The 27,969-nt window shown below is 40.7% G+C and overlaps 1 protein-coding gene and 1 long non-coding RNA gene across 2 annotated transcripts in view; one reads left to right on the top strand and one right to left on the bottom strand.

Moving 5' to 3' along the window:
- Positions 1-27,969, top strand: part of LOC142047799 (uncharacterized) — a 163,020-nt gene that overhangs the window by 109,596 nt on the left and 25,455 nt on the right. The window lies entirely within an intron of this gene.
- LOC116833609 (nucleolar RNA helicase 2) lies at positions 294-26,592 on the bottom strand. The gene is made up of 15 exons (XM_032795227.2): positions 26,156-26,592; positions 24,252-24,527; positions 22,666-22,741; positions 17,247-17,425; positions 14,724-14,841; positions 13,612-13,797; positions 11,338-11,483; positions 10,849-10,998; positions 9,354-9,515; positions 6,671-6,790; positions 5,410-5,483; positions 3,101-3,260; positions 1,822-1,956; positions 1,115-1,159; positions 294-558 (listed from the first exon to the last, which is right to left on the bottom strand). Exons 1-15 carry the CDS (start codon positions 26,246-26,248, stop codon positions 367-369), a joined length of 2,112 nt encoding a protein of 703 aa, XP_032651118.1. The 5' UTR covers positions 26,249-26,592; the 3' UTR covers positions 294-366.

The following is a 27,969-nucleotide window of genomic DNA, read 5'->3' as shown; positions in this document are numbered from 1 at the left end:
TGCAAGTCAGTCCTTCACAGCTGCTGTGCAGACATACCCAAAGAGGCAGGTTCTTAGTGTGACAGTGAGTCCTGATACATATAGGCAGAAAGGGATTTCATTCAAAAATGTCAATTGTTGGTTTATATTTTTATAACTACACATTTCAAACATGTCTGTCAGGAGTGGAAGTCAGTGAAAGAAAACAGCAAGATCTTTTAAAATGAACTTTATGTCACTTCAGCAAGTAGATTTTGTAGCCATCCTCACTTACAGACAAGTGACCCGTTTAGCAAGTAACAAAAACAAACGGGAAAGTTGAAGAGATTTTAATTTCAATATAGCTGGCATTATGTAGTCCCATAGCTACATCAACTGAATTAGTTACTAAAATGCTCTATGAAAACTTCGTTTCTGGCCTCCGTTTTTGAATCTGTTACTTTTGTTAAAGCCACCGCCTCCTTGCCTCCCGTTCCTGAAGTTAGAGAAACCTCGGCCTGCTTCACGCGGAGTTTCTTCTAGCTCAGGTAACTCCGTTGCTATGGACAGCTGCCAGCGTCTTGAATCGTGCCATTGCTCCTGGTCAGACAAGTTTAATGCACTCATTTAAAGAAACCATGAAAACATAGGAACTGAATTTGCACGCCTGCACATTCATAGAAGTTATTTCAAAACCAACCGCATCCTCACCAAACTAGTTCATCAGATCCATCTTATGGACAAGGGTCAATATTAGTCTTTAAAACCCTTATAATTCACAGTCATGGGACAGAGGAGAGAATAACCACAGGGTAAGTTGGTTACTATTAATGCCCTCAATTAGGGAGAATGGCAGCAGCCGAAAGGCCAAGATACAATGTAGAAAACAACGCAGGATTTTGTAAAGAAGAGGAAGGCAATGGACAGACAAGCAAAAAGTCAGAAGCAGCAAAATATGTTCAGTTAATGAGAACAGCAGGAAAGAGTATATTTTGTAATAAATATGCAGCCCCCTTCATGCACAAAAGTTTTGGACTCTCTGCATTAAACTGCAAGCCTTATACTACTGTAGTATAATCATATAAGTAGCAGCTACAGTATTTGGCTTAAACATCCTAAAAAGGATTCTAAAGGCCCTCCAGCAATAAGAACATACCTGTATACGACTTAGCTCAGCTGTAGGGACATCGAAGCACACCCCCTAAACACAACAGAAATAATATTCATTTACATTCCAAGCTGGCATCCAAAAAGAGAGACATTGGCACACTAACTTCGATAACAGACTACACCTGACACACTGCTTATTAATTCCAAGTAAGTATGAAAGTAACACTGCAGCAGAGTGCCTGCTCTATTTTGAAAGTGCCTTTTTATATTCTGTGGGAAATAAAAATTTTAGATTTGCCAAGAAATGAGGAATCAAATGCTTGGTGCTGATAGCAGCCCCACTTCCCTAAAGTAATGTATCTGTTCAAAGGTAGGGCATGAGCTTCCTGCAATGCAACTTCTTTGTCAATGCTATTTGCGCAGGAGTCAAGTGATTCAACTGAGCCAAGTCCCTGAACTGCTGATTGCAAAGTATTTACAGATGAGTGTAAGTAATAAGAACTACTTGTCTATTTCATTGATGAAAGAGAAGCAATTTCAACCCATTAGTGTAACATGATGGGTTCCTATATGAAGTGAATTTCCTAACTTCTCTGTCATTGGATAGAGGCAAAATGTAGAAAAACAACCCTCCTCATAGACACAACTTTGATGTGGTCATGGTAGAAGCCAATACCTGCATTAAAAGGAGAAGATGCCCTTAAATTCCCCAAATAAACCAAACATACAAAACAATAGGATAAACCATCTCACCATCTTTCCCTTGAGAAAACGCATTCTGGGAATTTTATTGTCTATTTCATCACCAAGCTGTTCTCTTAGTCCTCGCCAGGCATAGCCAATGCTGTGCATCTCTACCGAACATTGTAATGTCATTGTCACATAGCCCTTTAAAAACAAACAGTGAAATGTGTTTACAATGAAGGACTAAACCAGATTGTGGCAGATAGTGTCCAATCTGTCAAATATGAATTCCTATATAAATCTTTGTGACTACTGTAATATTTAAGGCTCTACTGTTCTGCTAACAAGTAGGCTGTCTGGAATAAAAGCACCCTCTATTCACATGATAATAAAATCCTTCAAGAGAAAATGAAGAATAGCTAGAAATACATGTTGGTATCAGTCTTTAGACCAAATATATTTGCTGGAAGTGGGGGAACAGTTATTAGATGCACATCACTGTCCGTTTATAAAATTACAAAAGGAAGAGACCTGAGAACTTAGTGCAGGCCAACATAAGGAAAGGAAATCCAGATGGCAATGTAACAAGATGAAATCTACTGTACTGACTTCAAAACAGTTCCCATCCAAAGATGAACTGGAGTTGGGTAGCCTCTGCCCACATCAAAGAGAGCTTTTTCTACAAGGTCTTTCCTGTAACAAGATACTCCCACAGACTACCAGCTGGACTCTCTTTTTCCTTGAAATATGCTGGGACTTGAAACATTTTCCAGAAAGACAGACTAAGCCATCAGCAAAAACCCTCCTATTGGCTCAAGAAACTTTACTGAAGTTTTCCATTATGGTATCACACTTTTCTGTAGTTAAGATCTGAGACAAATTAGGGGTCCTTTTCTTAGTTCCGGGTAAAGCGAAATATACGAACTAGTTTCAAGTTCCTCTGTTTTCTGTATTATGCCACTAAGATTTGATTTTAGTTAAGAAAACTGGAATTTGATGTATGGAATTTGATGTAAGGTCGACAATAGTCGCAGCTCAGGCACTTAGTTGGGAAAGCAACAAGGAAGCTTTGTTTGGACTGGGCTAACAACTTGAGGAGAATGGAGGCAACAATCTCTATAACTAAACGGTGCCAGAAACAGATGGTGAGGGCTAGTTTCAGACACAGGGAGCTGAAGGGTATCAGGCCTTGTTATACTTATTCAGTAAATGTGTAACACTGCTTACCATTCAATACATAATCTCTCTCTAAGGTGGGTAGAATATTTACCCCTCTCATAGAGATGTTAGGAGGATTAGTTCACACAGTGCTCTGAGCACAGCAGTGACATGCAACAGTATTATTTACCGCATCTGAGTTGAGCAAGGAACGCTGTTCAATGGAAGTAGCCCCAGAAATATGGGCTAATGCTGCAGCCAGAGCTTCCACTGCCCCCTTTTCCTCTATCAGCCGCTGAGCTGATTGTTTGAAATAGTCGATGGCAGAAGGAGGAACAGAATCCACAAACCTATGTATTTACAGGAAAGATTTGATAGGTCAATATACAGAAAGCCAACATCACAAAATTCAATTGTGTGAGAGAAATTTTATTAACTTGTTAAGACTAATTCAAAGGTTAAGGCCAAGAATTTCAAAAGTGACTAGTTATTGTTGGTGCTTCAATTTTTGTGCACCAATCTTGGGTACCTTCAAAGGGGCCTGATACTCTGCAAGTGGCAAGTCCCCATCCTCTGATAATCCAGCCTCTTTAAGGCATCTCCCAGCTTGGCACCCAGACAGTCACTTGGAAAACCTTGAGCTAACCACCCAAGAGAAGGCTACAACATATGCAGAGTGCCCTTTGCCCCAAGAATACTCTGTATTGCCAGTGAAGCCAATTCCCTCCTTTTATGCTCCACACAGAAGATCCTGTAGTGACCATCATTTCATTACGAGCAATAAATAGATCTCTGCTGAGCATCTGTCAATGGCCTTTTGTAGCACACCATAATGTCACTGATGAGCTGAGTGAAGTACGTCCCACTTCCAGAGCCGGCTCCTTCAACACACTGACACTTACCACTGACACAGGTAGCCAAGCTGGGGGAGGGGTTAAACCTGCATCTCCAACACGGCAGTGCATACCAATAGTTCACTAGGCAAATGGTTCTCAACCTCTTCCATGCTGGAACTCCCAGTCCCATTTAGCAACATGGGAAGAGAAGGGTGGTCACAACTCCAGATCAAGTCCCTCAAGTTATATTATTAAACCTCTGCCAATCTCAGACTGAACAAATATTTCTAAATCATACTAGACTGGCAAAGTCTATTCTTGATATACAGCAAATACATACTATTAGACTGTATTCAAGGAAATTCTTAGAAATATAAACTGTTATACCTAGTCATCTTAATTAACAGTCATGGATATTACATTTAGAAAGGGCCTAGTTGGCTGGCTAGTCGATCCTATCACTGCAGTTATTGATGGATACAGGAGACCCTCAGTTACATAGGTGCAGCAATCATTGACTTCAGTTCTGCATCTACAACAGCCACTGAAGGCTGATTTAGATCCAAACTTACAAGTATCAGATATGTATGTTCAAGAACATCAGATTTGATATTGACTAGTGGTAAACCACCTCTCTTTTGTAAATGATATACGGAAAGCATCAGCGCATCACTCACAAATATGCAGGGGAAAAAGCTTTCAAGACAGCAAAGTAGGGGTGTGAATGGGGGTGGGTGGGGGGAGGCCGGTTCCAACCTCAGGCACAGAGCCCACCAATTTTTCTCTCTCTCTTGGGAAAAATCCTCTGGCCCCAGGGCAATGGCAGCATTTAGGGAGGGCAGAAGAGGTTATCTGTCCCCCACAACTGTCATTTCGTACTGGATGTCTGCTCGCAGTACACATCCAGGCAGAGCTCTTAACTGCAGCGCTGGGCAGCCAGATTCCCTCTTCCAGGAGTTGCATTCTCCAGAGTTCATCCACCCCACCCTCTTCTCTGCCTCCAACAATCAGCAGCTGAGATGATATGGTGCAAAAATCCTCCTAATCAACAGTAGCAGGTCAGTGAGCAGAGTTTCTGGGGGTGGGGCAGGCAAGGAAGGGGTCAGTTGAGGGGGGAGTACAGGGTCCTCAGTGGTGGGGGTGGATAAGAGATTTCCACCAACTAAGTGTTAGATGTGAACAAAGCTAGGACTCAAGCTGAACAGAGTGAAAACAGCAACCCTAATAATGAATCTGATACAAAACGCAGAGTGTGAGCTACCACAGACACATTAAATAAAAGGCTACTCTAGTTACACTAAATATAGTAACAATTCTTAAAAATCAGTAGCAACTGCTAGGAATAAGTCAGTTTCCCTATATGTAAGTAAATTTCTATTCTACTACTTAGGTTTGATAGGTTATAACTGAAAGTTACTTTTAACAACATATATTTTTAAAAAGAACATTTTGCTGTGTGAGGCGATGAAATACACAGGGGCTTACTGCTAATATCTTACTAAAATCAGCCAGCGTACCTATGTAAGGCAACTGATTTTATAAGAGACAGAGATGTATGACTGTATATGTAACAGGACTGAGTCTTACATCTCCATATTGGCATCAATAGTTTTCTTCAACAAGTTCAAGACATCTTGTAACTGTGGACAGATAATGAACATACCTGATAGCATCTTTACTGGAAGCTTTAATTATATCTGTTGCCGTAGGCACACCTACACGCTTAAATGTAATGCCCTGAAATTGAGAAGAGAAAATGAATTACAGCTCAAGGTCTTTTCCCTACATTACTCAACAGAACTCTCGTCAAGTCCTGCTTCCAAGGCCACCATTCCCTTACTAGTCCTTTGTTCAATCTTTATTTAACCATGATAATTTAAAAACTATAAAAATAGAACACATTAAAATTATTCTTATCTCTCTTCATGTGTGGGTACCTGTGTCATGATCACATATTTGAATCAAAGACATTAGAAATGGGAAAGACTCATTAGATCAGAAACCAGCCCCACAACACAAAACGTATCAGATTTAGACATAACAATGATCTTAGCCGAAAGCCAGTATAATAGTTTGTGCAATGGCAATGGATTGACACTGAAAACAATTAATCATACAGAGCAAGAGTATTTAATCCTCAAAGGAAACTGAAAACATGAGGGACAGAACGAGGCCAGGGAACTGAGACAATAGTTGGTTCAAGGCTCTACTTTTATTGTATAATTTTTACCTCTTTCCATTAAACACTCCTGAAGTAAGTAAAGTTCTTAGATGAATGTTTAATACATGCCAAAAAGAAAGAGAACCTAGAGTTCAAAATTCTCTGTTTAGCCTTCAGCAGCTAATGACACTAAAACAGAACAGGAAATGGAAAAAGTGGGATTTCTACCATCTAATCTTTGTTGGGATTACACAACTCTAAATCCAAGCCTCGGCAGGTAAGTGAAATAGGAGAGGATTTTCAAGTATTTCATTTTAATTTGTCAATTTAAAAGCCTGAACATTACTGATTCAGTACCTTCAATGCTTTGACATTGTTTTCAGAACAGCCTTTCAAGTTCTCCTTTAAAGAAGATTGTGGAATGATTACATGCTCTTTCTGTGTACTACAAAAATCTATCAGACACCAACTGCTACAAGTATACACAGGAAGTTTCACATCAACAAGTCTTGGCAAAGTTTATATTTGAAAGGAAATTATTTGAAGAATAGGAAAACCTGCAGAAGACAACACAGCACAGTACATAAAAACTTTTCAAAGACTAGTATTACCATTTTAGGCCCTGTCTATTTCCGGGTTGGAACCCTGTGGCCTTACACAGCACTTGACTGTGAGGTCCCCAAGAATATATGTGCACACTATATTTTTAGATGTTCAATGACTGATTAAACAAAACAAACCCCAAAGAAAGCTAGACTGTTACCGCTTTTTGTTCTACGTGTCTTAATTGATGTTCTTCCTTTCGCTGATAAAAACAGATACAAATTCCAGTCCGTCCAGCTCTTCCTGTGCGCCCAGACCGATGGATATATGAATCCACATCCTTTAAAAATGAAAATTAACATGAACACATTTAAGTTTTCTACAATTAAAAGGCCTAGAAGGTTTCACAAAACATCTAGAAATTTTAAAAGCATTTTGATGATTTTTATAAAACCAAGCTCCCTTATTCCTGCTGCATAAAGAGGTTTTTGTACGAGAGTTATCATAACAGGTTTAACTATCCAGAAAGACAGTAAACATTAAAAAGAAAATGCAAGGTTCAAATAAGAGGGAAGTGTCTAGCCAAAAGAGGAACAACAAAACCCAGTGCAACCAATCTTGCAACATCAGAAAACAAATCTGATTCACTCAATGCAAGTAGTCTGTGTGAAATACAAGGTTTCACAGAGGGATGCTCTATTGTGCTCTCGGAAGTCTGTCTGGAAATGAAGTGACCCTCCTGACTGCCACGAAGAAGAAATAAAACCTTGGAGGGGAAGAGTAACACCAGATTCAGGTAAAAAACTAGAAGTATCAAACTTAAATGACTCTATCAATACATTAGAAGCAAGAGGAAGACCAAGGACAGGGTAGGCCCACTGCTCAGTGAGGAGGGAGAAACAGTAACAGGAAACTTGGCAATGGCAGAGATGCTTAATGACTTCTTTGCTTCAGTCTTCACCGGAGAAGTCTGAAGGAATGTCTAACAAAGTGAATGCTAATGGGAAGGGGGTAGGTTTGGAAGATAAAATAAAAATAGAACAAGTTAAAAATCACTTAGAAAAGTTAAATGCCTGCAAGTCACCAGGGCCTGATGAAATACATCCTAGAATACTCAAGAAGCTAATAGAGGAGATATCTGAGCCTCTAGCTATTAACTCTGGAAAATCATGGGAGACAGGAGAGATTCCTGAAGACTGGAAAAGGGCAAATATAGTGCCCATCTATAAAAAGGGAAATAAAAACAACCCAGGAAACTCCAGACCAGTTAGTTTAACTTCTGTGCCAGGGAAGATAATGGAGCAAGTAATTAAAGGAAATCATCTGCAAACACTTGGAAGGTGTAAGTGATAGGGAACAGCCAGCATGGATTTGTAAAGAACAAATCATGTCAAACAATCTATAGCTTTCTTTGATAGGATAACGAGTCTTGTGGATAAGGAGAAGCGGTGGATGTGGTTACCTAGACTTTAGTAAGGCATTTGATAGGTCTCGCATGATATTCTTACCAATAAACTAGGCAAATACAACTTAGATGGGGCTACTATAAGTGGGTACATAACTGGCTGGATAACCGTATCAAAGAGTAGTTTTTGGTTCACATCCTGCTGGAAAGGTATAACAAGTGGGGTTCTGCAGGACTCTGTTTTGGGACCATCTCTGTTCAATATCTTCATCAACAACTTAGCTAATGGTATAGAAAGTATGCTTATTACGTTGCAGATGATAGCAAACTGGGAATGATTGCAACTGCTTTGGAGGATAGGGTCATAATTCAAATGATCTGGACAAATTGGAGAAACCATCTTGAGGTAAACAGGATGAAGTTTAATAAGACAATGCAAAGTGCTCCACTTAGGAAGGACCATCAGTTTCACACATACAGAATGGGACAGAAGGGAACAGAATGGGAGGAGTATGGCAGAGGGATCTAGGGGGCTATAGTGGACACAAGCTAAATATGAGTCAACCGTGTGATGCTGTTGCAAAAAAAAAAACAAAAACATGATTTTGGGATGCATTACAGTGTGTTGTGGCAAGACATGAGGAGTCATTCTTCTGCTCTGCTCTGTGCTGGTTAGGCCTCAACTGGAGTATTGTATCCAGTTCTGGGCATCACATTTCAAGAAAGATGTGGAGAAGGAGGGGTACAGAGAAGAGACAAGAATGATTAAGAATCTAGAGAACATGAATATGAAGGAAGGCTGAAAGAACTGGGTTTGTTTAGTCTGGAAAAGAGAAGACTGAGAGGGACTTATAGCGTTTTCAGGTATCTAAAAGGTTTCAAAAGGAGGTGGGAGAAAACTTGTTCACCTTAGCCTCTAAGGATAGAACAAGAAGCAATGGGCTTAAACTGCAGCAAGAGAGGTTTAGGTTGGACATTAGGAAAGTTCCTAACTGTCAGCGTGGTTAAACACTGGAATAACTGCCTTAGGGAGGTTGTGGAATCTCCATCTCTGGAGATATTTAAGAGTAGATTAGATAAATGTCTATCAGGGATGGTCTAGACAGTATTTGGTCCTGCCATGAGGGCAGGGGACTGGACTCGATGATCTCCTGAGGTCCCTTCCAGCCCTAGAATCTATGAATAAAGGATTCATACAATCTGAAATTTCACTAGAAAAACACATGGAATTCAAAATAGATTTAGAAATACTGAAAAAGAGCTTCAGAAGACATAATAAAAAAAAAAAGGAGGACAAACACCTACATTTAATTTAATGAAAAACATAAATGCTCAACAGGAAAATTTTACACCTGCAGTTAGAAAAAATTTCTACTTAAATTCATATCACCAGTAAATCAACATTTTTCTTTATTTGAAGCAGATAAAGTTATCATCTGCCATTGCTGTCTTGTCATATAAAAAATGGCTGACTCATTTTTTCATACCCGTTTCTTACCTTTGGGGGTGAACTCTGTATGACCAGGTCAACTTCAGGGATATCTAAACCACGGGCAGCTACATTGGTTGCAACCAAAACTTCGAATGCTCCATTTCTGAAACCCTTTAACGTGATCTCTCTCTGTTTCTGTGGAATGTCACCGTGCAATGACTGGGCATCCTGTCAAAAGAAAAAGATCATTAAGACTTCATCCAACACAGGGTATCTATGCAGCAGCAACCCAATGACAATGGTAGCACAATTTGCTGTTCCTCATAACCCCAAACACTGTTCAAAGCAGCAGATAGCACCAACTGTGGTGCTACATGCTTTACAGCCCGATATGAAGACGAAACCTGATCCTGATTTCACTTTCACTGGTGTAACTCGGGAGTAACTCCACTGAAGATACAAAAACTTAACATATAACACTAATAAGAGATGAGAATCAAGACCAAGGTCCCTGCCTGGAAGAGCTCCCCGCAGGCAAGAGAGAATATGGCACAAAGTTTTCAGCAACATGGCCAAGCCCAACTGACAAGTATGAACTGCCTCTGGTATTTGCAAGAAAAAAGGTGGTGCATAAATTTGTCTAACGGGGAAGAGATCAGGATCTAGAAGTGAGAATTCTCAATACAATATGCAAAAGCAGAATTTATTAAATACAACACAGAACTTCACATTCACCTAGCCTCAAAGAGTTAATATGAGCATAAAAATCACAAATGTTTGTGAGTGTCACTCCACAACCTTGTTAAAGTTATTAGCATATTTATCTGGTTTACTGTTAATGAACTACACAGAATCTCTACATGCACAAGTAGGACAGAAAAAAGCAAGCTACAGAACTAAGCATGTCTAGCCTGTACAGTAAACCCCATCGAATAATAAATATATCAGCACTTCCCCAATTCCCTTTTTTCCTTGATTTTAACATTCAACATCAAAACAATATTTGCTCTGTAAGAATCTAGGATTATTCTTCATTATGGGTAAAATTCATCTCTGTGCAAAAGGCCTGCTCAATATACTCTACAAGGCCTGAATTAATGGCTCAAGAGGGGTGTGGGTTTTTTTGTTGTTTGTTTTTAAAAAGAGGGTGAGTAGGCCTTTCAGTCCTAGGGTAAATGTAATACTATGTTTATAGGATACCCTGTATCTCAAATACCCATTATTCAGATGATGCATGGTTGTAAGAATCAGGAATCCAAACAGCTGTGATGTCTATTCCATTATTATTTTTTATTGTATAGTGTCAGCAATGCGTTTTGCACTGTACAGTACACAAAAAATAAAGTTCCTGTCTCCAAGGATCTTGCAGCCAAAAAGTTATCATCATGATGGTCAAGAAGAAACTTGCAGCTTTCTGAAATGTCTAAAAAAACAGCCTTGATGACAAAACATGAAGACTACAACCATAAAATTCTATTTGTATGGCTGCCCTCCCATCTTCATTTCAGGAATTTCTAGCCTTGATGTTTACAACCATGACTACCTTTTCAGACATCAATACCTGTTTAATCGAAGCATTCAGGGCCAGTTCATTTGCATCCTTTTTAGTCTCACAAAATATGATGGTCCGTCCATGACTGCCGCTGTAAACCTGAATGACATCCCCAATAACTGCTGCTCTCTGAGACCAGTGACACTCTATAGCCAAATGCTGTTAGGGAAAGAAAATATGTTTATCTTATATCTGCTGTAATTCAGCAGGATATCAGCTAAACTTCTTTACACAAAGAAAACATTTTGATGTAAAAATCCTCTAAAATATTTAGGTTTTTATTTAAAATAAATAAAAAACCCCAAGAAAACAAAAATATTGTTTTCCCACATAAAATTGTTTTTACAAAAAAGCTTTATGTTAATTTTAATCACTGCCATAAGAAAATTAAGCTTTAGTTACTGTAATATCATACCTTTCGAAGGTCAGAACCATAAGCCATATTATCCATACTATGAATCCCTAGCACCTATACTACTCACTAACGAAACTACTTACCTCTACAGTCATAGCTGTCTTTTTAGTCTTCTTTCCAATAAGATCAACCTGTTCATATTTGGATTTCATATATTTTTTAGCCACATCATACACCCAGTGTGGACAAGTTGCAGAAAACAGCAGTGTTTGGGGGTTGTCTTCAGAATCTTTGAAACAACACAACACTGTCAATAATCCAAGCAGTATTACAATATAAGAACTGATGTTTCATTACAGATTCCATGTTATAATGACTAGTTACAAAGCAATAGGCAAAATTTTCAAAATTTTGAGAAGGCTAATAAGTTTATATAGGAGATGGAGAAGTGTGTTATTTTAATACTGATCAGCTACAATAACCAACGTATAATGATTAAAACTAGGTAAAAATTGATTAAGTATCAACAGCACCAAAACTGCTCCCCATTTAAGTCGACAGCAAAATTCCCAATATTTGAACCAGAGCAAGATAAAAGAATGAACTCATCTGATGGTTTACTATTATTTTCAGCATGATGCTCAGCACATTTACTATATTATCATGCAACACAGACTTGATGCCCTATTCCAAAGAAGACAGCTTAACATTCAGTAGCTGCCACTGCAAAATGCACAGCCTACTCTTATAGATCCCTCAGGACGAACACGCATTAGAACAGAGATGCAGGCAACCTCTAGGTAGTCCACCCTCTATCAATGCAAATCATTTCCTACAACATATGTATGAAATGTAGCCTATCATATAAATCAGCTTTTAATGCGACAATTCTTAAAAAAGGTTCCGGAGAAGATCCTGGCAATTACAGGCCAGGAAACCTAACTTCAATACCAGGCAAACTGGTTAAAACTATAGTAAAGAACAGAATTATCAGACACATAGGTAAACACAAGTTGTTGGAGAAGAGTCAACATGCCTCCTTGTAAAGAGAAATCATGCCTCACCAATCTATTAGAATTCTATGAGAGGGTCAACAAACATGTGGACAAGGGTGGTCATGGGATAAGAGGGAAGGGATCATTAACTGGTTAAAAGATGGGAAACAAAGGGTAGGAATACATGATCAGTTTTCAAAATGGAGAGGGGTAAATAGTGGTGTCCCCTACCGATCTGTACCGGGACCAGTACAGTTCGACATAGCCATAAATGATCCAGAGATAGGGGTAAACAGTAAGATGCAAAAATGTTTAGTCAATATAATATTATTCAAGATAGTTAAGTCCAAAACAGACTGTGAAGAGTTACAAAGTAGTCTCACAAAACTGGGTGACAGAGCAACAAAATGACAGAAGAAATTCAATGTTGATAAATGCAAAGTAATGCACATAGGAAAACAATCTCAACTATACATACAAAATGATGGGGTCTAAATTAGCTATTACCACTCAAGAAAGATCTTGGAGTCGTCGTGAATAGTTCTCTGAAAACATCTGCTCAATATGTAGCAGCAGTCAAAAAATGTAACAAATGTTGGGAACCATTAGTACAGGGATAGATAAGATAGTGCATCATGATATTTTCTATATCAATCCATGGCATGCCCACTCCTCAAATACTGCATGCAATTCTGGTCACCCCATTTAAAAAAAAATATTAGAAGTGGAACATGAACAGCAAAGTGCAACAAAAATGAGTAATGGAAACTGTTACATACCCTATGATGAGAGATTAAAAAAGAATGGGACTGTTCAGCTTGAAAGAGAGACAAGTAAGGGGGGATATGATAGAAGTTTATAAAATCATGAATGGTGTGAAGAAAGTGAATCAGGAAGTGTTATTTATCCCTTCACATAACACAAGGATCAGGGATCACTCGATGAAATTAATAGGAAGCAGGTTCAAAACAAAGAAACAGGAAGTACTTCTTCACACAATAGATAGTCAACCTTTGGAACTCGTTGTCAGAGGATATTGCGAAGGCCAAAAGTATAACTGGGCTCAAAAAGAACTAAATTAGTCAAGACGGTTATGGATACAACCCCGTGCTTAGGGTGCTCCTAGCCTCTGACTGCCAGAGGTTGGAAATGGATGACAGAGGATGGATCATTCAATAATTGCCTGTTCTGTACATGCCCTCTGAAGCACCTCACTGGTCACTGTTGGAAAATAGCATACTGGGCTAGAGGGACCTTTGGTTTGATCCAGTGTGGCCATTCTTTTGTTCTTATGTTTCAATTGATAAGGCTTCCACCATTTCCTTCAAAAAAAGTATTCCAATATATACACATATACATATGCACACTTATGTATCAGAAAAATTCTTAGACAATGCAATATTCATAGAAATTCAGTACTACCTTTTTTGTAAGCAAATGCTAGAATTTCCTCCACTTGTTCAGCAAATCCCATGTCCAACATTTGATCAACTTCATCCAAAACAACATGCTTCACATTGGAAAGATCCAGCTTGCTATTCTGAAGGTGGTCTTTAATTCGTCCTGGAGTTCCAACTAAGATGTCAATGCCATTTTTAATATGTTCAACTGGAAGAAAGGGCAGCAAAACAGCACATGTGTAAGAATGCTTAGAGATTACAGAATTTCCAGGGCTGGTAAACTACTATCAATTTACAGTAATACTTCTAATTTAAAGCCTAGGTAGTTAATGCCCTAACTTTTCACTTTTGGAGACAGGATTAAATCAGTTTAGGTCACAAGTAAAAGGAGTCTGGCAGTGATCTGTGGCATTCTATAAGGACTGCTATCCTAAAACCAAAACTGATAACTTAATGAGAATGAATGAAAAAGAAGATTTTGACAGAAGGCAATTTGCATTTAACACTATCAGGACTTCATCATAATTTACAGTCTCTCTTCTCCCAATTGAGTTCCCACTTTATTTTTTTAAATAAAAAAGTGACAATCTATCCAACCATTTCTTTCTGCATTTCTTGCTGTCACTCTACAGTGCTGACGTCAAGTGGCAAGCTCAAGGCTGAGCTCCTTAACATATTCTCCAATCACATGAAAGGTATCTGAGCCACAAACTACTGAAGCTGAAAGCAACATTACAAGATGGCAGGGACAAATTAATAGACAAGAACTGGATTGATTTGTTCAGTTTCACTACCCTCTAAACTGGATCACCATCACTCGGAGTTTAAAATGACACTTTGCTTTCCTTGGACAGTCATCTGGCTCCAGTGTTCATCCACTCAGGAATAAGATTATTTCTTTATAAATTTAAAACAAATGTTATAACCTTTGAAACAAATACATTTATAAATTTGGATAGAAATCCCTGGGATTCTTTTAGTAGAGATGGAGCCAACCTGAACTGCCTTTTCTTTTTAAAATAATTTCAGTTTTTTACTGAAGTGAAACCTTAAGGAAAATAGCCAGTTTTATTCCTTGAATGATTCTCATGAAACAAGAGCTGATACCAAAGCGACTTCTAAACATGTACTTACTTTGTCCACGATATGGCGTTCCTCCATAAAAACAAGCCACTGTGAGTTTCTTTGTGATATCCTTAAAGTCCCTAGCTACCTGGATTGCCAGCTCTCTCGTTGGCGCAAGAATTAGCACCTGGACAGAATGATAAAACCGTCAGAAATGCAGCCACTTGGTGATTGGTACCAAATTCCCCACCCTATCAGGTAAGTTGTGCTGCAAAGTTGATCTGACACCGCTTCCTTGAATTTTCTCCTGATTGTAATCACCTATGGTTTTATGCCACTTTCATCACAATGGTATCCAAGTTCCTACTCATCATTCTGATCACACTCTCAGCCAGAAGGAAACTGGTAGATCATGGCTTTCATAAACAGTACGAACAAGCAGAACTGGCATAGCTTTCTCCAAGCTAGCACTGATCTTGACTTGGGAGCCACAATGAGCTATCCAGCACTATTGACTTCAAAGAAAGCTTGGGTCAAAGCTGGCAGAACCCAGATTGATGCACTACTGAAAGCTGATCTGACCCTTCCACTAACCTTGGTCACAGAGCAAATCAAAGGAGAGCCCTCTGCAGTTGTATGGGACACGTGTCCCACAGAATGGGTTAGATAAAAGTGCCTCACGCTTACGTGAACCTTTACTTTTAAATTTACTGTTCATTTATTTCCCTAGGTTATTAGCTGAATTTTCTTAGTTATCCAGTGTTAATTCTTCCTGTTATAGTTATTTTGTTATGTCCAATTGGTTGCTGCCACAGGGATAGCTCAGTGGTTTGAGCATTGGCCTACTAAACCCAGGGTTGTGAGTTTAATCCTTGAGGGGGCCATTTAGGGAACTGGGGTAAATATCTGTCTGGGGATTGGTCCTGCTTTGAGCAGGCGGTTGGACTAGATGACCGTCTGAGGTCCTTTCCAACCCTAATCTTCTATGATTCAAGGACACGTAGGTTAGCATAACCAGGTTTTAAGCACCAAGAATAGCATTAATAAAAACAGTTACTCTGGCATCATTGCTAAATGACAGTGTACAGAAAATATAATTAGAGATCTCTTTCTAGGATTTCCAGATCCTTCAGAAGTATGGTGCAGACCATTCTTTTTGCCACACTTTCCTCCCCACCATTAAGGAGGATGAATTAAGGCCGACTAAATGTTTAGCAATAGTTACACCACAGTTATGCCTTGAATTATATAACACACCTAATGAAGCCTTTTAAAAATGTAACTTTCATTGATATTTCTTGCATAACAGCAGTCTCTCTGTAACATACTTTGCACTTATTTAGCTATTTAGGAGTCTGAAATACTTTAAAACACTAGTAATTAATTCTCAAACACCTCTGAAAGTCAGGTAAGGGTCTGACTCATAATATAGATCAAGAAATTGAGGCAGAGAGGTCAACTGACTTGCCCCAAGGCTGCACAACAAGTCAGTAACAGAAGTGGGATTATAAAATCAGGAATTTCTGACTCCCAATCCTGTATTCATTTGTTTAGATCAGGTTGCCTCATTGTTCCTGACTGGCAACCAGATTTAACAACTGAGGACAGTGCAATTAAGATAGTTCAAAAAGAACTGTTCACAATAAGATACTCTCTAAATCTACGTATTTTCCAAAATTATGACGACGACTAAGGCACAGTTCAGTATTAAAGGACAAAAAGGTGCATGAACCAAAATTTTGGGATAACAAGAGAGCTGCTATTTAATTTATTTTAAACAAAACACTGAAATTTGAAGCACTCTAGTGAGCGATCACTCTCCCCACCTCCCAAATGAATTGCAATTGTTAGCCCATAAGAGTTAAAAGGTACTATCAACCAATGAATAATATGTCCGAAAGATTTTCAAGAATTACCATATAGTGTTCACTCTAAAGGCAGGGCAAAAAGATGGAAGAAATGTATTTTTATTCCACAAACCACAGCAAAGCTGACTGGTCTAACTATAAACAGACCAACCTTGACAATACCCCTTTATAGCGCATTATTAGTTAAATCACCTGTTTAAATAGAAGCATAAAGAACATTTATGCCAGGACCTGAAATCATAACTTAAGCTGCCCCAATGTGGAGGGAAAAAGCAAGTGTCATCCTGGAGTTTATATGCAGAGCAAGAATGATTTGGGATAACACCAGTTTGCTGCTCTGCTTCATTTTTATGAGTAGGAGAGGTATCAAACCATACAAGAAACCTAATCACTAGGCAGCTAAGAGCCGAATATTCGTATATGCTCATATGAATACAGAAGATAGGCTGAAAAGAGGGAAGCATATTACACAATTAATGCAATATAATCACAAAGAATCACAAAGCCATATATTTTGTCATCGTTAGGATGCTGCGAAGAAGTGTCATTTTGTAAACCTTATTTTGAAGAATGTGTTCCAGGATCAGAAGGAACATTTAAAAAAAGCGAGTAAGTTGGAAGAAAGAAGGGGATATTTTTAATAAGAACCAAAACCAATTATAAAATCACTTTCAAATACTGCCATAATTTAAGCCATCGGTGAACCCTTAAGTGGCTAAATTACCTTTGGCGTGCGGCCTCTCTTCCTCTCCAGCGTGTCTCCCTGAAGTTTTTCAGTCAAAGGAATAGCAAAAGAAAATGTTTTCCCAGTTCCAGTTCGAGCCTGAGCTATCACATCTTTGCCATCATATATGGGCTGGAAAGTCTTTGCTTGCACAGAAAACAGGTACTTTACTCCTCGAGCTGCAAGACAGTTCAATATACCTTTATTAAAAGGTGCTGTGAATCCACAATGGGCTGAGATGGACACCTGCTAGCCCTTTTGTATGATAATGAAAAGCAAACCAATTTCATGACACAGATCATGGCAAGTCCTGCATCTGACAGTGGGTGCAAACAGTAAATACGCATTTGTTTTCATTTCTATTATACTTGGCAAAGCATTTTTTTATTTTTTTCTGAGAGCAAGATCTGATATTTGGGGTAAACAACTATTTTTTGCTACATCTGGTACAGAAAGCAACAGTACATGCAACTGACTTTGATATCAGTCAAGGCTGTGGGAATTTTTTTGTTTTTAAACACAGATGCACATTAAAACTTAGAAAAGTTTGAAAGATGCTGCACAAAGAGGTAAACATTAGTGTGAATAAAAACCGGCCAGTAGTATATACAAATTATTAATGGTGTGACTTCAGAACAAGGAAAGTTTAAAATGGATTCCTGTGTGTTTCTTTAAACTCTACCAATACTCAATGATCAGAATAATGTGAACTCCACTGTGATTAAATTCACAGAGTATACTAATCTAGGATAGCAGAATGCCAGAGAGAAGAGATCAAAACTGCCAAATGATCTAAAAGTTGAGATGGGTGATCAGTTATAAATTTGATTTAATAGATAATTTAAGGTATTACCCCTGTGAAGAAATAATATGCATATATATAAAATGGGATAGTTTTCCAGAAAATAGTATGCAGAAACAGATATGGAAGTTACAGTAGACAATATAAGTGACAACCTCACAACATAATGCTAATGAGGAGAAAAAAAAGTAGGGCTGTCAATTAACTCAAAAAAATTGTGATTAATCACACTATTAAACAATAGAATACCAACTGAAATTTATTATTTGTGGATGTCTTCCTATGTTTTCAAATATATTGATTTCTATTACAAGACAGAATACAAAGTTCTCACTTTTATATTATTTTTATTACAAATATTTGCACTGTAAAAATGATAAACAAAAGAAATCGTATTTTTCAATTCACCTCATACAAGTACTATAGTGCAATTTCTATCCTAAAAGTGTAACTTACAAATGTAGATTATTCTTTTGTTACATAACTGCACTCAAAAACAAAACAATGTAAAACTTTAGAGCCTGCAAGTCCACTCAGTCCTACCTCTTGTCAGCCAATCGCTCAAACAAGTTTGTTTACATTTGCGGGAGATACTGCTGCCTGCTTCTTATTTATGTCACCTGAAAGTGAGAACAGGCATTCACATGGCACTTTTGTAGCTGCTTTGCAAGATATTTACATGCCAGATATGCTAAACATTCATATGCCCCTTCATGTTTCAGCTACCGTTCCGGAGGACATGCTTCCATGCGCATTAAAAAAAAAAAGTGTTAATTAAATTTGTGACTGAACTTCTTGGGGGATAATTGTATGTCTCCTGTTCTGTTTTACCTGAATTCTGCCACATATTTCATGTTATAGCAGTTTCAGATGATGACCCAGAACACATTGTTTGTTTTAAGAACACTTCCACAGCAGATTTGACAAAATGCACAGGAAGTACCAATGTGAGAAATCGAAAAATAAGTACAGCACTCGATCCAAGGTTTAAGAATCTGAAGTGCTGTTCAATCTGAGAGGGATGAGGTGTGGAGCATGTTTTGAAAGTCTTAAAATACCAACACTCAGATGCGGAAACCACAGAACTCGAACCACCAAAAAAGAAAATCAACCTTTGGCTGGTGGCATCTGATTCAGATGATGAAAATGAACACGCATCAGTCTGCTCTGCTTTGGATTGCTATCGAGCAGAACCTGCCATCAGCATGGATGCATGTCCTCTGGAATGGTGGTTGAAGCATGATGGGATGTATGAATCTTTAGCACATCTGGCACATAAATATCTTGCAACATCAGCTACAACACTGCCATGCGAACATCCGTACTAACTTTCAGGTGACATTGTAAACAAGAAGCAGGCAGCATTATCTCCTGCAAATTGTAACCAAACTTGTTTGGCTGAGTGACTGGCTGAAGTAAGACTGAGGGGACTTGTAGACTCTAAAGTTTTACATTGTTTTATTTCTGAATGCAGTTTTTTTTTTTTTTTTGTAAAAATCCTACATTAGTAAGTTCAACTTTCATGATAAGGAGATTGCACTACAGTGCTAGTCTTGGGTGAATTGAAAAATACTATTTCTTTTGCTTTTCACAGTGCAAATATTTGTAAAAAAAAATACAGTGATCATTGTACACTTGGTATTCTGTGTTGTAATTGAAATCAATATATCTGAACATGTAAAAAAATCCAAAAATATTTAAATAAATGTTATTATATTATTAACAGCACGATTAAACACGATTAATTTTTTTAATTCCACGATTAATCTTTTTAATCACTTGACAGCCCTAAAAACAAGCAACTGTCTTCTCACAGTTTGTATCTAGAAACAACTGTATCACAGAGGAAATAATTCTACCTTGATGAGACTGCACTTGAAATCATGTAAATGTGAAACCTGCATTAATGGGAGCAAAGGTGCCTAGTAGTTACAGTAGGGTGTGAGAGTCAGGCCTTCTGGTTTCCATCCCTGCTTGTGTCACTAACACAGAATGGCTTTCGGCAAATTACAGTAACTCCTCACTTAACATTGTAGTTATGTTCCTGAAAAATGCAACTTTAAGTGAAATGATGTTAAACTAATCCAATTTTCCCATAAGATTTAATGTAAATGCAGGGGGTTAGGTTCCAAGAAAATTTTTTGGGGGCAGACAAAAGGTATTATATACTGTACAGTACTGTACTGTGGTGGGGAAGTGCCCCTGGCTTACCCCCTACACAGACAAAGCCTGTTGCAGGCAAGGACGCCAGGAAGAACCTTCTCAGTAGCAGCTGCCCCCAAGAAGAACAAGTGCCGACTTTGCTGGGGGATGCTCTAGGCCTGCCTCTTCCTGTCCCCGCTCCACTCCAGGCCCGACTCATAGACTTTAAGGTCAGAGAGGACCATTATGATCATCTAGTCTGACCTCCTGCACAATGCAGGCCACAGAATCTCACGCACCCACTCCTGTAACAAATCCCTAACCTATGTCTGAGTTACTGAAGTCCTCAAATCATGGTTTAAAGACCTCAAGTCGCAGAGACCTGTGCCCCACGCTGCAAAGAAAGGCGAAAAACCTCCAGGGCCTCTGCCAATCTGCAGGAAAATTCCTTCCCGACCCCAAATATGGTGATCAGTTAAACCCTGAGCATGTGGGCAAGACTCACCAGCCATTATCCAGGAAAGAATTCTCTGTAGTAACTCAGATACCACCCCATCTAACATCCCGTCACAAACCACTGAGCATACTTACCTGCTGATAATCAAAGATCAATTGACAAATTAATTGCCAAAATTAGGCTATCCCATCATACCATCCCCTCCATAAGCTTATCAAGCTTAGTCTTGAAACCAGATATGTTTTTTGCCCCAACTACTCCCCTTGAAAGGCTGTTCCAGAACTTCACTCCTCTAATAGTTAGAAACCTTCATCTAATTTCAAGTCTAAACTTCCTAGTGTCCAGTTTATATCCATATGTGTTCTTGTGTCCACATTGGTACTCAGCTTAAATAATTCCTCTCCCTCCTAATATTTATCCCTCTGATATATTTATAAAGGCAATCACATCCCCCTTCTACGTTCTTTTGGTTATGGCTAAACAAGCCAGCTCTTTGAGTCTCCTTTCATAAGATAGGTTTTTCCATTCCTCGGATCATCCTAGTAGCCCTTCTTTGTACCTGTTCCAGTTTGAATTCATCTTCTTAAACATGGGAGACCAGAACTGCACACAATATTCCAGATGAGGTCTCACCAGTGCCTTGTATAATGGCCATTCAAATGTGGCAGCTCATAGTCATCCTGTGATCAACCAATATGCTGAGGTCCTTCTCCTCCTCTGTTACTTCCAGTGATGTGTCTCAATTTATAACTAAATTCTTGTTATTATTCCCTAAATGCATGACCTTGCACTTTTCACTATTAAATTTCATCCTATTACTTATTATTCCAGTTCACAAGGTCATCAGATTCTTCCTGTATGTATATCCCGGTCCCCTTCTCTGTGTTAGCAATACCTCCTAGCTTTGTGTCATCCGCAAGCTTTATAACACATTCCACTTTTTGTGCCAAGGTCAGTAATAAAGATTAAATAAGACTGGCCCCAAAACTTGATCGAGGAACTCCGCTAGTAACTCCTTCCAGCCTGACAGATCACCTTTCAGTACGACCCCTTGTGTTTCCTCCTTTAACCAGTTCTTTATCCACCTTTCAATTTTCTATTGATCTCCATCTTTTCCAATTTAACTAAACAACTCCCCATGTGAACAGTATCAAATGCCTTACTGAAATCAAGGTAAATTAGATCCACCGCATTTCTTTGGTCTAAAAAATCTGTTACCTTCTCAAGAAGGAGATCAGCGTTGGTTTGGCATGATCTACCTTTTGTAAAACCATGTTGTATTTTGCCCCAATTACCACTGACTCAATGTCTTAACTACTTTCTCTTTCAAAAAATTTTTCCAAGACCTTACATACTACAGATATCAAACTAAAAAGGGCCTATAGTTTACTCGGATCACGTTTTTTTCCCTTTCTTAAAAATAGGAACTATGTTAGCAATTCTCCAGTCGTACAGTACAATCCCTGAGTTTACTGATTCATTAAAAATTCTTGCTAATAGGCTTGCAATTTCATGTGCCAGTTCCTTTAATATTTTTGGATGAAGATTATCTGGGCCCTCCGATACTGTCCCATTAAGCTGTTCGAGTTTGGCTTCTACCTCGGATGTGGTAATATCTACCTCCATAGCCTCATTCCCATTTGTCATCCTACCATTATCCCTAAGGACCCCCACTCCACCTCCTCCCCAGAGCAGCTGCATCCCCGCTCCCTCTCCCCCAGCCACTGGCAGGGAGGGGGGAGGAGGTGGAGAAAAGGAACTTGTGCAATGCACCCTTGTAAAGTAGCTCCTATTCCACAGAATCTTACAAGTAGTGGACAGAGCAGGCAGCCAAACAACATTATAAGGGAGTATTGCACAACTTTAAACGAGCATGTTCCTTAATTGAGCTGTGACGTAACTTTGAAATGATGTTAAGCAGGAGGACGTTAAGTGAGGAATTACTATATTTAAAAAGGTACTTGCAATCTATTTGGAATCATCTTTTTGTTAGTAAATTTCTTCTCCACAGAAGTTACCTTTAAGAAGCTCAGTTGTTTCTTTGGAGATAGAGAAATTAGAGAAGGCACCTTCTTTCTCCTCTTCTGTCAGTTGCTGTTAAAATAAAAATAAAGCAGATTAGGCATAAAGAGACAATCAGTTTACTATACTACTCATTCCACAACAATTTAACTGAAAAAAAAAAAAAAAAAACAAAACACCTCTTCTCCAGAACAGTCTTACCCATGATCCTCGGTGTATATGGGGAAAAAGGAGACCCTCAAAGTCATCTTACAACCTTGATAAATGCAGGGCAACCACCACTGGCCCCTGCACCTCAGGCTGCTATTACATTGTGTGTATACACTTGGCAATAAAAGGAATGTATTTTTTGGATTATTTGTATTCCTTTCGCTAATTAATATTTTTTAACTCACCCCTGGAAAACATTAGAAAATTGTTCTGCTAAATGCAGAAGAAACAAAAACAAAACACGTATTCACTATTAGCATATAATATCCACTAAAGAACATTTCTGGATGATGGAACTTTCTCAGAGATTTTGCAAATAAATATTTTAATTTAAATTATCCACTAAATTGACTAATTTGAAATTAGCTACCCAACTTCTGCTACAGAAATTGAAAACAAACTACAGGTGATCTACAAAAACACTCTACTGTTGACATATACCTCCCTATGTAACATGCAATAAATAGAAGAGCTGCAAGACCCAGCAATATATACAAGTGGTGAACTCAGTGAGCCAGGTCTCTCTGAAACTTGTCAACAAGACTCTGATCAAACAGCAAACAGCAACCAAAGGCACTCCATGCTCTTTTTGTAAAACTCCTTTCTCAGCCTCATGCATGAAATCAGATTGTCTGATATTTTCTGGCATGGAGGCTATGGGCTTGTCTAGACAGAAAAATTTACTGTCTTAATTATACCACCGTAACTGCCCAAGTGCACACTCTTATTTCAGAATAAGATACAACTACATTGAGTTATACCAGTATAATCATGTCAGTAAATTTACCCGTACAAAAAAACCCCACATATATCCTTCCTTGCCAGGGATGGATTTACAGATCAATGGTGAGATTTCCCCCTCGCATTTTGACCCCTTTATGCAAGGCAAAGGGGTCTAAAAGCCCTGGACCTGGCATGGGGAGAATTGTTTCCAGAGCAAGAACTGAAGAATACAGCCATAAACTGTCTTATGAGGACCATTTTGTAAACTCTGGCAGAAATGAGGGGAAGAGGACAATGTGGACTGTACAGCACTGCAGAGATTCTTGGCAGAGCTGCTCCCTACAGTCAGCTGGGGACAGACTGTACCGCAGGCAGCCCAAGTTACATCAGGGCTGCTTCACCCACCAGAGCAGACTAGAAACAAGAGAGCTTAAAGGTTGATTAAACTTAAAGCCACTTTAGCATCCCCTCCTCTTGGATTGTAAATTCTGCGCTGCGCCTCTTATAGGTAGAGCAAAGAATCTATCATCCTCTGCTAGGACCAGGGATAACACACAAGATATTTCCTAGCAGTGCTGAGCACTTCCACCATGCAAGACTGGTAGATTACATTTTTAAAGCAGGGAAAATTAAGCGTTTCAGTGTGTACCTTTACTGGCTCTTGGTCACTGTCATATTCCGCACTTGATGCTTCGCTGGAATTACTCTGAGCTTTTGAGCGGACAATGCCATTGCTCATGGACGAGGATTTCACCTTGCCATCTGGACTGTTTTCTTCAATCTCTAGATTCACTTTTTCTTTAACTTTTTTCTTCTTTTTGGGTTTAGGAGGCTCAAGGTCATCTTCGGATAGCTCATTTTCCTCTGTTTGGGATTTCAGCTCCTTGGATTTATTGCGGCGTTTAGATTTCTTCTCCTTTTTATCCTTCAAAGAGACAACGACATCAAACAAAAAAGGACAAAAAACTAAGTCTATAAAGAAAAGTAAAATGTCTTCTGACTTTTCGTCTGTGACGCCTGATGATCTTCAGGGAGAGCAGGATTCCTTTGTCGTCAGAATCTCTCCAGCAAGGTCATACCCCATTTTAATTAAAACACCCCCTATTGCAAGAGGATTTTCAGTCACAGTTAGATTACTTGAGGACTGATACTGAATCCTAAGTACTGAATATGGGGAGAATCAGATTATTCCTAGGCTAACAGCAACTGAAGTAGTGTCATATGCACCTACCTGTTTACTCACTCAGGATTACCATATGTAATTATTATTTGTATGATGGAAGCCCCTAGATGCCACAAACAAGTTTAGAACTCTATTTTACAAGGAACTGTACAGGCACATCTTTCTTATCCCAAAGCATGTACAATCAAGACAGACACCACAGACAAAGGATGAGAGGGGAAACAGAGGCAGGAGGTGATGTGATTTGCCCAACCTCATGCAGAAGAATAATGGCAGTGTCAGGAACAAAACTCTCTACTGAGTCCCAGTCTAATGCCTTATCCTATCCACTGGACCAAGATATTAAACCAAATCTTGAGCTTCTAGACACTGACATTTAGAGATCTGCTTTTCACACAGGCATTTGGGATGGGGTGGGATTAGTATGCATAAATGTGCTATAACTGAACTGAGGACACATTATAATCTGAAAGGGTGGTATGTTTACACTGCAGCTGAGACACGTGATGACCAGCATCAGTAGACACACTCTCACTAGCAGTGCTCAAACTAATGCTCTGAAAATAGCAGGTTGGACATTGTGGCTTGGGTGATGGCTTATGCTAGTTGTCCCAGTCCAAGCCCACTCAACCCCCTGGCTCTGAGCTCAGGCGGCTAGCTAGCACAAGCCACTCATTAACTCAAGTATCAGAAGAGTAGCCGCGTTAGTCTGGATATGTAAAAAGCAACGAGTCCTGTTGCACGTTATAGACTTACAGAAATAGTGGAGCATGAGCTTTCGGGGGTGAATACCCACTGCCTCAGACGTATGATAATACTTCTGTTAGTGTACAAGGCGCCACAGAACTCTTTGTCTCTTATGAACTCATCCAGCCGCCATTGTCTGGGCCAGACACCTTCCCGGGATGGAGGCAGGGCGTGCTCGGTGGAGTCCCTCTGGCTAGAGAACACACATGTTGTGCGTCTGGCACAGCCCAGGGCTGGGCAGCTTTCTCGTCCCTTGGAAGACTGACAAGCGGGCAGAAATGCGGCAGAGTATCGGGATAGCAGCGTGGCGAGCGCCGCTGATGGCTCAGCGACAAACGAGCGGTGCCGAGGTCTCCGCTCACCCAGCCCGGCCGTGCCCACAGCCGCTATCAGGCAGCGAGGCGCCCACGTGGCGCAGCAATGGAGGCCAAGCGGCGAATAGCCCGAGGAGCCTCCGGCACGGCACGGGTCTGTGCGGAGACCCCCCGGACCCGGTTCTCCCTCCGGCCGGCGGGGATCGGGCCCCGCCCCGCCAGCTGTTCGCGCCCCTGCCCCCAGCACGCCCCAGGATCCCGGGTTAGGTGGCGTCTCTTCCCCGACATTTCCGCCTCCACCGCCGGTACCTTGTGCTTCCTCCTCCGGCCCGCCCGGGCGACCTCGCCTTCCAGGGCGGTCTCGGGCTCGCTGTCGGCTGCAAGGAGGGCGGCTGCGGGCATTTCCTCCGGCTGCTCCCCGTGGAGCTCGGGCACAGACCCACTGCGCTGGTCGGCGGCCGCGGTGAAAGGAACGAGCCCCGCCCCGGCGCCGGCGCACAGGAAGTGAGGCGAGGGGGTGAAGGCCGGGGCCCAGCCCCAGCGCCGGCCGAGGGAGAAGGGCGCTGCGCCGCCTGCTGTAGCGCTGGGCTGGAGTAGCCGTAGCGCTGAGCGGGGGGCGAGCGGGGGCCGGGCGAGTAGCGCGGGCCGCGCGCAGCCCTGCGCCCGGCCGCCCGGCTTCGTACAGCAGCGTGCGGCACGCTGCGCCCATCAAGCGCCCTGGCATGGTCCGGCCGCCCCGCGCACCCGCCCCTTGGCCCAGCGCCCGCCCCCGTCGCCCGCCGCGGGGCGCAGCTCAGAAGGAGCCGGCAGGGTCGTGCCGTCCCTGGGCTGCCCGCACACCCTCCGCGGGGCAGAGCTATGGCTTGTGGGTGCTGGGGATCCCCCCCGCACGTGTACAAGCCTGTTCCACTCCCCGCGAGCCCACATTGCTGCGGAGATGAGCCCCCCCACCGCAGTGTAGCTAGTGTCACAGGCTTTGTGGCTACATAGCAGGTAGGGTCCTTGAAACTCAAGTCAGCTGACCTGTGTCATGGAACCCTGGGTGTGAGCGTCTGCACTGCATTTTAACCCTAGGTTAAAGTGTTTCTGACTCAGGCTTGAGCCTAGGGCTCTGGCAACCACACTGCAGCACAGACCCAAGTCAAACTAAGCACGTCCCAGAGGAATACTGTTTGTTTTATCATGCTTAATTGCTCCATAACATGTTTTTACCTTCATCTCAAATCCTGACTCTATGATGTGATGCACTGATAGCAATAAACTTTCTTGAAAACATATTCTTTATTTGTTAACAGGTATGTAAACAATACATAAGAACAGCCATATTGGGTCAGACCAAAGGTTCATCAAGCCCAGTATGCTGTCTTCTGACAGTGGCCAATGACACATGCCCCAAAGGGAATGAACATATAGATTATCATCAAGTGATCCATGCCCTGTCACCCAATCCCACTCATACAGTTTTGGGCAGGCCAACTGCCATTACAAAACCAACCACTCCCCCTTCCCCCCCCCCAAAAAAGGGCAGGAAATAGTTAATACTCAGCACAATCCCCCTATTACTGCATGTCTCCTGGCCCCCAAGTTCTGCTTTCCCTTCTTTACAAGTTTAGCCCTCACTTTGTGGTGGGAGAGAGGGTGGTTTCCACCAGAGCTGTAAGAAGGAAAACTATACAGGGGTTAGTTGCCCTGCCCAATCCTGAATGCATCCCCCTCCCCCACCGCTGCATGGAATTGTGCAAACTACTGCTGCTCTGAGGGTATGTTGCTGGGGAACCTTGCTATGGTGAGAGGCATCAGGAGGCGGTGCTCTTGCAGTCATTACAGACAGGAGTTGCTGGAACAGTTCTCTCTGTTGGGCTCCATATTCCTCTCTTATCTTACTGCTGTGCAAGTGCCTGCTCCTTCACTGAAACACTCGCCTCCAGCTGGGCTTCAGCCTCTCTGCCTGCTGTCAGCATACTGTTTTTCCAGTCTGTCATCCCTCTTCTTCTGGTCCTTGAACAGCTGGTCTGCCCTACAAGAACAGCAATCATGAGTTCTTCAAGGAAACGCCTCCTTTTGGAATGGTCTATGAGGGTATGTTGGCCCAGGGATGGAGTTCCTGAAGAACACAGGCAGTG

This window comes from Chelonoidis abingdonii, chromosome 15 (genome assembly GCF_003597395.2).
Source record: "Chelonoidis abingdonii isolate Lonesome George chromosome 15, CheloAbing_2.0, whole genome shotgun sequence".
Lineage (NCBI taxonomy): Eukaryota > Metazoa > Chordata > Testudines > Testudinidae > Chelonoidis > Chelonoidis abingdonii.
Note: the sequence above shows the minus strand (reverse complement) of the source record. Positions and strands in the feature narration are given on the sequence as shown.